Source organism: Cotesia glomerata, linkage group LG4 (assembly GCF_020080835.1).
Source record: "Cotesia glomerata isolate CgM1 linkage group LG4, MPM_Cglom_v2.3, whole genome shotgun sequence".
Lineage (NCBI taxonomy): Eukaryota > Metazoa > Arthropoda > Insecta > Hymenoptera > Braconidae > Cotesia > Cotesia glomerata.
The window spans coordinates 16,834,214-16,844,825 of record NC_058161.1 but is presented as its reverse complement, the minus strand read 5'-3'; the positions used below and the strand labels follow the sequence as shown (position 1 = coordinate 16,844,825).

Below are 10,612 nucleotides of genomic sequence, written 5' to 3'. Positions count from 1 at the left end.
TATCTTGTCTAGTTCAGTAATTATACCAAGTTGCAGTAGTAAAAACAGCAATTTTTACGATTTTCAAAATTTTAAAATCCTGTAATTTTCAAATTACTCGCCCGATTAAGCTCCCCGAGAAAAAATATTTATATATAAATTGGTTATATATGATTATATATGAAAAATGGCCAAATATAATCATATCTAATTATATATAACTATATATAATTATATACAACAATATTTAATTATATATTTATTACATCTAATTAATTATTGGGTTAATTTTATGGATAGAATATTTAATATGGCCCTACGCAATTCTGTGTAACCAATTAAAATGCAAAAAAAAAATATCTAGATATAATTTTATAGCTATAACACCAGCGGTCACCCATCCAACTATTAACCCTGCTCAATGCTGCTTAATTTTGGTGATCTCCGTGCGTCTTGAAGTGTCTGTCTGCTGTGCTGCTGTCTTAGATGATAATGATTCTATGATCTACATAATGTATCATATGAGTTTATCATAAATGGAATATAAAAATTGATTTTAATATATATTTGGATAGTCATTATTCATAATTTATTTATTTTACCGAATTTCATTATAATATAACACTTATTTAAATAATAAAATAAATAATGATTTTACTATTAGGTAATAGCAGAACAGACCAAAACATCTCATAGGAAATGTGACAAATTTTGTATTTCAGAATTATTTAAACATAATTATAAACATCATTTTACACTTTTTGTGATTACCAAAAAAAAATTTTTTTTCAAAGAAAAAATTTTTATGTCTGTTAATTATATATAAGCATATATAATTATATATACTTTTATATAAGTATATATGGGACTATATACAATCTTGCATGGCTGTATATTGCTCCATATATAGTCATATATAATTATATATTATTATATATAACCTCATATACAATTCCATATATAATCATGTATGATTATATATAATTATGTATGATCATATATAATTGTATATAATTATATATATGATTCCATATATAATCATATATGATTATATATAATTATATAGAAACATTTTTTCTCGGGTCATCTTAGAACTTAACCTTGGTTTTGATCGATAGATAAAGCATGTTGAGTTTGAGAAGAATCGATTATAAATTGAAAACGCTATCGTGCTGACAAGCCGCGTTATATCGTATAAATATATATATATACATACATATATAAACTTTTGAGTTAATGGTATTTCCTGAACCAACTCGACGAGCTGAGTCAAAGAATAGTGAAATTTTTAAAAAGTTGCGTTGTGAGGACAAATGCAGTAATTTGATTTCTATGAAATCTACTGATAATAATGATTAAAATAAAATTTTTTTATTCTTTTGATCACATAGATAATTTATTTAATCAAATATTATAATAAAAATAATGATACATCTCCATCATTCCTTTTTCGCACGGTATTGAGTTCAACTAAAAAAAGAAAAAAATTAACTAATTAAAAATCAATAGAAGAATGAGCGCATAAAAAATTAGTATCAACTTACCGAAAAGAGTGTTTCATAGCATTTTATAAAAATAGGGTCACTATTTTCCGACCGAACGAACGAAATGCACATTAGATGATAAGGCATTTCTTCCAGATAATAATAAACCAAGATAGTGTATCTTTTTTCAGTCCCTACAACTTGAACTTGTGCTTTTCTAACTTCAATTTCCCTCAAATGTGATCTAAGATCATCAGATCTTTCATCAACCACCTTATACCAGCCATCTTCAGCGAATTTTCGCACATCAGGATTGTTATTATTTAGTTTTAATTCATAAGTCGGAGCAATTTCTTCTGAATTCACTGTCGGAACTATCAGGACTATGGATGCGCATGCGCAAACAAAAAATAGCAGAAATTTACTCTCCATTTTTTTTTCTTCTGAGAAATCATTTGAATTAGTTGAAAATCAGCGACTAATTTAATTTTTTAATGCAGACGTTAATTCTTTCATAAGAATTTTAAAAGCAGAGATAAAAAATAACTTTTTAATGGTATCTGCTAATGGAGTCATTGTTATCAATCATTATTATCAGTAATTAAAGTTATAAAGTACTTAAAAATTTCTAAGAATTGATATTGTTGTGAAAAATTTGATAAAAAAAAAATATCAATTTTAAAAAAAGGTCATTCGGTAGCCGAAATGGAAGAAAATTTACTACCTTAATTAATTTTAAATCTTCCACAAAATTAAAAAATTTTGTTAAAAAAAAGTTTGAATAAATCTAAAAATTTATGATGCACACTAATTCTAGAATAAATTTGTGATTTAATAATTGAAAAAAAAATTATTAAAAAAAGCGCCATTCGGCCACACCTGACATGGATAGGTAGATTTCTTGTTTAAATATTGAAAAAACATTATTGAAAAGCAATAATGTCCTAAAATTGATTTTTTATTATATTTTTGCAAATAAAGATATGAAACCAACTACAACAAATAAATTTTCGAAGACATCTACCTAAAAAATGAGATTTGTAACGGGTGAAAGTCATTTGATGATAAAAGCTAAAAATTAATTTATTCTTGATTTTTTTTTAATTTTCCCAACTACGAAATAAATTGAAAAAAGTATCAAAAGTCGACGAACAATAGCTTAAATTGAAGATAATAATGGGAACTTTAAAATAAATTTAATAGATTTAAGCTAACTTTTACGGCTTAAAAAATTATTTAAAAAAGAGCCGAAATACGTCCATTGAAAAATTTTTTCAAATTTTCAAAATCACGGAATTAATTAAACTAATCATCAAAACTAGACTTATAATAGCTTAAATTGAAGGTAAGTGAATGAAGTTTGAGATAAATTTAATAGATTTCATCTATCTTTTACATCTGGAAAATTATTTCTATAAAATATATGAAATTCAAAATTTTTTAAAAATAAAAAAAATTTTCGAACATCCACAACTCATAAACTAACAGGCCGATTTTGCTCATCTTTGAACTTGATCTTAGTATTGATCTACAGAATGAGCCCACAAAATTTCATAAAGATCGGTTGAGAACTGTGGGCGCAACCCTGCTCACATATGGCGCGTTATATATAAATACATTTTTGAGCCGATGCCATTTTTCGACATTACTCGATGAAATAAAATATATTATGACAAAATTTTCTTAAAATTACGACATGAGATCAGCTACAAAAGATAGATTTATAAAGAAATCTACCTAAATATTACACTGAAGATTTCAATTTTATCTTTTAAAAAAATTAATTCAAAGAAATTAAATTTCATTAAATACCTACAGATTAAATCATTTTAGTCTGGAAGAACAAAATAACATGGAAATTGAATGTTCCTTGGGCTTTTAGGTGCAATCAATTTAAATTTGATAAATTATCACGTTTAAAAGTTATTTTACGAAAAAATCTACAAAAACGCGATTTTTTGAAAATTTTGAATTTTTCTCATTTCAAAATCTAATCAATAGATTTATATGAAATCTACTAAGAAATTCAATCAAAAACTTTCTAGTAGACTCTAAGATTCAATTTAGAAAATTAAAGTTTGAAGCAATAAAATTTATCAACTAATCAAATGAAAATTTTTATGATGACCTATAAGTAATAAAAACTACTGATAAGAATATTGAACAATATAGTTACTGTTGAGTCAACCAGGTAAATGCAGATTTATTTATTTACTTATGAGTTGGTTGTTAAAGTTTTTCAATATTAAAAAACTAGAAAATTATGCTTGGTACATTATTATTTACGTACTTATTGAGTATTTCAAGCGATAATATTCTAGTCGTTGAAGCTGGAATCGAGTGTCCTAAAGGATGTCCAGATGATTACAATCCAATTTGTGCGCATGGAATTTCGTATAAAAATAAATGTGTGCTGTTACAGCAGATTTGTAATAAAAAATTGAGTATGTATTTTCATATTTTCTGTAATATTAAGAATGGAACTCACTTCAATGCTTTTTTGACTAAATTTAATCGGAACAACTTCTGCGCATGAGCGCTACGAGTTCCAATAGGTTCTATAAGCATACATATAACCTGCTGACAAAGTTTTGTAAAGCGTTGATTAAATTGTTAATTAAAATAGATGTTTGAATAAAAAATGAATTACTAATTTATTTATTAAATAATTTAAATTTTACAGATGAGCAAGTACTTTCTGAAACCGAACCATGTCCGTCATACGACATTAGAGCAGAAGCTAAAGACAAATCCGTAGAAGCGATTGACAAAAATGGCGTGATATTTAGATCGGACTTCGCGATTAAAAATGAAGACTCTGGAGAATCAACTTCAGTTGAATACTTATGAATTATTTTTACTGTAATTTAATTTATTTACATATTTAATTAATACAGTGGCTGAATTATAAGTGTTAATGTTAAACAATTAAACGTTTAATCTTGGTTTTCTTATTTTTAACCAATTGGTAGGATAGTTATAATTTTAATTACAATTTCTAAGCATACATTAATAAACTATGGTAACGATAACTTTACAAAAATGCGCTTTTTATTTAAATCTAAAGAAAAAATCAGCTTATTTTAGGAATGATTATTATATACTTTACTTAAGTAATTAAATCATCTACAGATACTTACACGTTTTAAATATTTAATAACAATATTTAGTTCCAAGTTCTATGACGAGCTGAAATTTGAGATTATTTAATCAGATTTATTATTTTTTTTAATTAATTAAAATTATTAATTTATTTCCAATTGTTAATTCTGAAATAAGGAGATTTTTTTTCACAATTATTAATTTAAAAATAATTATAATTTAAAAAAAAAAATTTTTATAAAAATTAATTTTAGAAAAAATTTTCATCAATTTACAAATTTCAACTCTTAAAAATATGATAAATTTTTTATAAAAATAGAGCAAAAAATTTCCTGTCGAGTATCAACAAGGGTTAAATTTTTTCAGAAAAAAAATTAAAAAAATTCTACTTTAAAATTTTAATATTAATTTGTTGATACTCTTACAAAATTATCAGAATTCAAAATTAGTTACAATTATTGTAGCAAAAATTTATCAATCAAAAGCTTAAATTTAATAAATAAGTTTACCGTATAACCTCATAGATCACTTAGATTACTTTGAATAATAAAATAGCATTTAACTTAAATTTATGACTGATTCGGCTGGCAAGCAGCGTAGGCCTTTTTCTTGGCCAAATCGGTCGCCTTTTTCGCCGCGTCTTTCATTTTTTCAGCCTTGTCGTGGAACGAGTGCTGCAAGTCTTCGGCCGCGTGACTCAATTTGGTCATCGGCTCGTCAAAATTGTTCATATCTAAAGTAAGCTGCGCGAAGTTTGGGTTGATCAGCGAGGCAGTGGCTGGAAACATGTGGGCCAAAACGTAATTGAACCCACCGGTCATTTTTCCACAGTTTTTCTTGAACCTGTCTAATCCGAAGGCCTTGATCGCGTGACCGAATCCAAAAACTGAGCTGTCGATCCAGGCTAACCTGTGGGCTGCCGTCCACTCAGGGTTGTCTTCAGACACTTTGTAAGTTACTTTTTCAACGACACTCTGAAAATATTTTTAATTATTATTACACAGGAAAAATTTATTGTTTAATTTAAAATAATACATCGGAGTCAAGAGTGACATTTTATTAAAAACTAGCTGTTATTCGCCCGCTCCGCTGGGCGCTTTATAGAATTGCATTTTTAGATCTAGACTTGGAATTTAATTAGAGTATTATTTTGACTTGCACAGATTCCCAATTCTATCGAATTGGCATGCACCTTTTATCCATGTAATCCTTTTATCCATGGAATTATTCTAGCTAATATTCATTGTAACTTTTAATATGTAATCATTATAACATTCCCGTGTCTTTCTTACAAAAATGAATAATAATTGATATGAAAAAAAAAAAATCTTTAATGAGCATTGAAAATTTCAGTTAAAGAAATTGCAGGTCTCATAAGTGAAAAAATCTGCCTAGTATATAAACATAACCAATAGAATTAAAAAATTCATTTTAAACAAATGACAATCGAATAGAGTAAATTCAGTTACAATAAAAATTCATTATTCTAAGTCAAAAAAATATAGGTTACGGATAAATAATCACCACCATATCATATACTAAAACCTTCTCCGAAACACGCTGCATCTTATGGTATAAGTATTATCCCGATCGGTTCAGTACTTTTCGCAGTATAACCGGACAAAAAAAAACGGCTCTCCATTTATTAGTATAGATTACAAAACGTGATGTCAATAAATGACAGCTAAAAAACTAAAAAATACACTTGAATAGAAAACCGAATTAAAATGTAAAAAAAATTATTCATAAGTTTAATATACAGATAAAGTTTGGAAAATCCAAATGTGCATGTTTTAAGCGCTCATGTTTTACAAAAAATTAAATATTTGTTTATTTTTAATTTCCCGCGTACAGTAATTATTTATGATGTGAATAAAACGTCCTCACGTGTTCCGTTATATCAACTACTTACAAGTCGATACGCATATACGTTGTCTCGGTCGCAGAATCACTGTGAGAACTCTTTTTACTAAAAAAATAAACATATGACCGACCAAAGTGGGAAAATTCGGTGTGAATGTCAATCAAAATATTTTAATTACAACTAAACGAAGCAATATCAAGCTTTGATATTGAATAGGGTTCTTTATTAAAGTTTAACGACAGGGCTGAAAAAAAAATGAGTCCTAAAATTGTATATATTTTTAGTTATCTTGATCACACCACCATATTTTGACAGTTATTTCCACTATAAGTTTTAAAAAATGAGTTTTTTTTCACTAAAATTGATAATTAATTTACTAAGCAGTGTTTTTAATTAGTTGAGCAATCATTCTTCTTGCCGCCAATGTATTTTATTTAAACATTTGTACGAGCTCTCTTAAAAGAAATCAGTGGAATTTCACTGGTTTACCAGTGGAAGTTCACTGATTCCAACCAGTGAATACAATGTCACTGGTGAATCAGTGGATTTCACTGATTCAACCAGTGGACAAACCAGCGCGCATGCGCGTAGATGTATTGTTCACTGATTCAATCAGTGGATTGCACTGATTCACCAGTAAAATTGCATTCACTGGTTCAAATCAGTGTCCTCTACTAGTGAACCAGTGAAATTCCACTGATTTCTTTTAAGAGAGAGGATTATGGATTAAAAATACAATTTCTTTTGAAGAGATAGGAAACTTGATATTTAGGCCCCAGTAAAGCTGTGCTTTCCTGCAATTGCGCTTAAGGCATGCAATAAAAAGTGAGTGGTTAACAAAAAAATTTTTTTTATTCTAAAAAAGCATAGGGTGCTTGTCAATATTTTATTGACAAATATTCAAAATATCTTAAAAAGCACCCTGCGCTTTTTTACAGTAAAATAAAATTTTCTGTTAATCACTCTATTTTTATTTTAAACGTATTAATAATTATTTTTTACATTTTAATTTGGTTTTTATTAAAGCGTCTTTTTTTACTTTTTTAAACTATTATAATTTTTTTGAAAATTATTAAAATGACGATTTTACTGTTTGAAATAGTATTTATTATCAATTGATTATTATTTTTTTTATCTTATAAATAAAAATAAAAACTCACCATAACTTTAGTGTATCCAAGATTGCGAGTGTAAGAAGTAAGTGTTTTTTCTTTGGGATCAACGATAGTCTCTTCGATTATTTTGACAACATTTTTACTGATGAATTTTTCACCCCATTTTGGAACACGGTTTGTCTTCGTCAGCAAACGTTTTGAATACAATTTACCGTCTTTTACTTCTCGAGTTATTGTATCTTCGGATAATACATGGGAGCTGAAATAATTCCAACTTATTTTTTATAATCACGGATAAAAAAAAAATTTTGCTCTTGAAAAAAAAATATTTTAAATAAGGTAAAAGCCCCAATAGATGATCACGTACCAGTATATGATCACTCCATGTATTTGTATATCTATGTTCACAAATATAGGTATACAAATACATGGAGTGATCATATACTGGTACATGATCATATATTGGGGCTTTTACCTTGCCAGATAGAAATTTTTACAAAATTATATCCATTCTTTAAATAATAAATTTTTTAACGATTTTTATTATAGATTTTATAATTTCTTTTTTGCGTTAAATTTTAAAATTTATTCGAATGAAAAAAAATTTTTTTTTTATATTTTAACTAGAATTTTTTATAAGATTAGATTAGATTGCGAAATAGAATAAAATTTTTTATTTATTGTTCTTTAAATTTCATTTTTTACTAATTTTATTCGTTTTAAAAAATCTTTATCAATAATAAATTGTAAAAAATTGTTCTTTATAATAAATTAAAAAAAAAATATTTATAAAAATAAATTTTATAACATTTTTTTCAATATTAAATTTTGTAACATTTTCAATAGTAAATTTTACAAAATTACTAAATGATAAAATAAAAAATTCCAAATTAATAATTATTATAATAATAATAATCACCTATGAGGATTGGGATATCGTTTCCAAAATCCCTGTGCGACTTGATTCCAGTTGAATTGAAACACCGTATTAGACTCATAGTACTTAACCATTTTTGCAAATTAATTACACCAGCCAATAAATAAAACAAACTTGATTTTTTAGAATTTTTATCTCAAACCTGAAAAAAAAAATTATCAATGAAAAATATATAAATAATAAAATTTCTTATCTCTAAAATAATTTTACATACCCATCAACAGTAACTACACACTAACAACAATCATAATACTATTAAGTGACATTCTTAACAGTAATTCATTATAAATAATTAATTACATAAATAAAATATAAACTAGTTCCGTGACCTAGTTTTATAATAAATTGCACTAAAATTACATAATTGCGGCTTGTTAAATAAAAAAATTAAAATCATAATTTTAAATTATTCTAACAAAACATAAAAAATATTCTGTGTTTATAAATTCAATAAATGTTGACAATAATAATGATAATAATAAGTAGTAAAATGCAGTGAAACTTACTTGCAAAAGTTTTTTTTAAAAAAAAGGTGTCACATAACCCCAAAAAAATATTCAAACTTAATTTGAAAGTTGTGCTTATAACACCAATTTTATTAATAGATTAATAAATATCTTGATAATAGATAAGTCGATTGTTGAACAGAAATTTCTAGAGTCTAGAGTCTAATTTTCATAGACAGACTATGACTGTTTGTTATTTTTATTATTGATGTTTTATTTTATCATGGACTTTATACACTCATGAATATTTACTTCATGGCGATGCGACTCACGTCCTTTGCGCATAAGCGAAATTTACCGACTGGTGGTTTGAATAAAAAGACAAGACTTAAGTCACCATCTACAGAAAATTTTTCTAATCTCTTTATTCAAATCCGGTGAGACAAATCTTGATTGGACGTTATCCAAAAGGCGGACATTTTGGAAAGGTATTTATGGACATTTTGTGTAATCATAATCCGAACAAAAACCGTTTCACTGTAAAAAAATCGCGCCAAGTCCACGTTCATAAGACTATTAAGAAAAAAAAATTTGTTTTTTTCTTTACAAAAATATATAAAATAAAAAAATTAAAAAATCCAAGTAACCGATATGATTGTTTATGATTTTCGGAAATTAAAAAAAATTTTGTTACAAATTTAAAAATTAAAAAAAAAAATTTTGAACGTATTTAGTGTGCGCGGTTGCAAAATTTGAAAAAATTGAAATACACAATGACGCACACCAAGTACGTTCCAAAATTTTTTTCTTAATTTTTAAATTTATAACAAAATTTTTTTTATTTTCCGAAAATCATAAGCAATCATATCGGTTACTTGGATTTTTTAATTTTTTTATTTTATATATTTTTGTAAAGAAAAACACAAATTTTTTTTTCTTAATAGTCTTATGAACGTGGACTTGGCGCGATTTTTTTACAGTGAAACTGTTTTTGTTCGGATTTTAATATTTTTTGTAATTATAATAAAAATTTACAATTGGTACCAACTTAATTAAATCTCGCGTTGGTTGCATTCTTTATAGCAAACTATCCCCTTGAAACTACAGTTTATGTAAAAATAATTGCAGCGTACCCTGGCGGGCGTAGATGCAAGCTGTGAAATATCTATTTTTAACTGTAGTTTCCCATCTAATGAAGGATTACTATGCATTCTCGAATTATTTAGTCTGTGGCAGATCACTTTGCCCATCGAAAAAAAGTCAGGATCGAAATTTTTGCGTTGCTATAGTTTGTGCTGATTAAATTTAATAATTTCAAGTAGATTAATTGTTATAAGTGAATATAATTAATTAATAACAGTCAAATAAAGTATGAATTACTGTTATAATATACAATTTAGGAAAAAAAAGTACCGTAGAATTAAATAAAATTTTGCAATCTCAAAATACCGTTCTGCTTACAGTAAACACAGTCGGTAGTCTGGCGCTCCGTTTACAGCAGATTTGAACGGAACTTGGCGCCAGATTCTACCGAATCTGTGGATTAAATTAGCCAACATTTAAAAATTTTTTTAATTTTCTTTTAATGAAACAATTATTTTAAAAAATTTACATTTTTAAAAAACTTTAAAACCGGTGACGTTAGCCGAGTCGTCTAAGGCGCATGGCCTATAGAGAACTCGGAC

General features: G+C 26.5%; 2 protein-coding genes across 2 annotated transcripts; one reads left to right on the top strand and one right to left on the bottom strand.

Annotated features, from left to right (window-relative positions):
• The first annotated feature begins 3,662 nt into the window (after positions 1 to 3,662).
• Positions 3,663 to 4,562, top strand: LOC123263267. Its single transcript, XM_044725878.1, has 2 exons — positions 3,663 to 3,907; positions 4,147 to 4,562. The coding sequence occupies exons 1-2, from the start codon at positions 3,727 to 3,729 to the stop codon at positions 4,311 to 4,313; spliced, it is 348 nt and encodes a 115-aa protein (XP_044581813.1). The 5' UTR covers positions 3,663 to 3,726; the 3' UTR covers positions 4,314 to 4,562.
• Positions 4,299 to 9,246, bottom strand: LOC123263266 (PRELI domain-containing protein 1, mitochondrial). The gene is made up of 4 exons (XM_044725877.1): positions 8,988 to 9,246; positions 8,464 to 8,623; positions 7,590 to 7,803; positions 4,299 to 5,539 (listed from the first exon to the last, which is right to left on the bottom strand). The coding sequence occupies exons 2-4, from the start codon at positions 8,553 to 8,555 to the stop codon at positions 5,135 to 5,137; spliced, it is 711 nt and encodes a 236-aa protein (XP_044581812.1). The 5' UTR covers positions 8,556 to 8,623; positions 8,988 to 9,246; the 3' UTR covers positions 4,299 to 5,134.
• Positions 9,247 to 10,612: the final 1,366 nt, after the last annotated feature.

What these genes read in the sequence shown, in the direction of transcription:
- LOC123263266 (XM_044725877.1), bottom strand. Translation starts at nt 8,555, where the DNA reads ATGGTTAAGTACTATGAGTCTAATACGGTGTTTCAATTCAACTGGAAT. An exon ending in CGATATCCCAATCCTCATAG is followed by an intron (nt 7,804 to 8,463) that starts GTGATTATTATT and finishes GAATTATTTCAG; the next exon opens with CTCCCATGTATTATCCGAAG. An exon ending in TTGGATACACTAAAGTTATG is followed by an intron (nt 5,540 to 7,589) that starts GTGAGTTTTTAT and finishes AAATATTTTCAG; the next exon opens with AGTGTCGTTGAAAAAGTAAC.
- LOC123263267 (XM_044725878.1), top strand. Translation starts at nt 3,727, where the DNA reads ATGCTTGGTACATTATTATTTACGTACTTATTGAGTATTTCAAGCGAT. An exon ending in GATTTGTAATAAAAAATTGA is followed by an intron (nt 3,908 to 4,146) that starts GTATGTATTTTC and finishes TAAATTTTACAG; the next exon opens with ATGAGCAAGTACTTTCTGAA.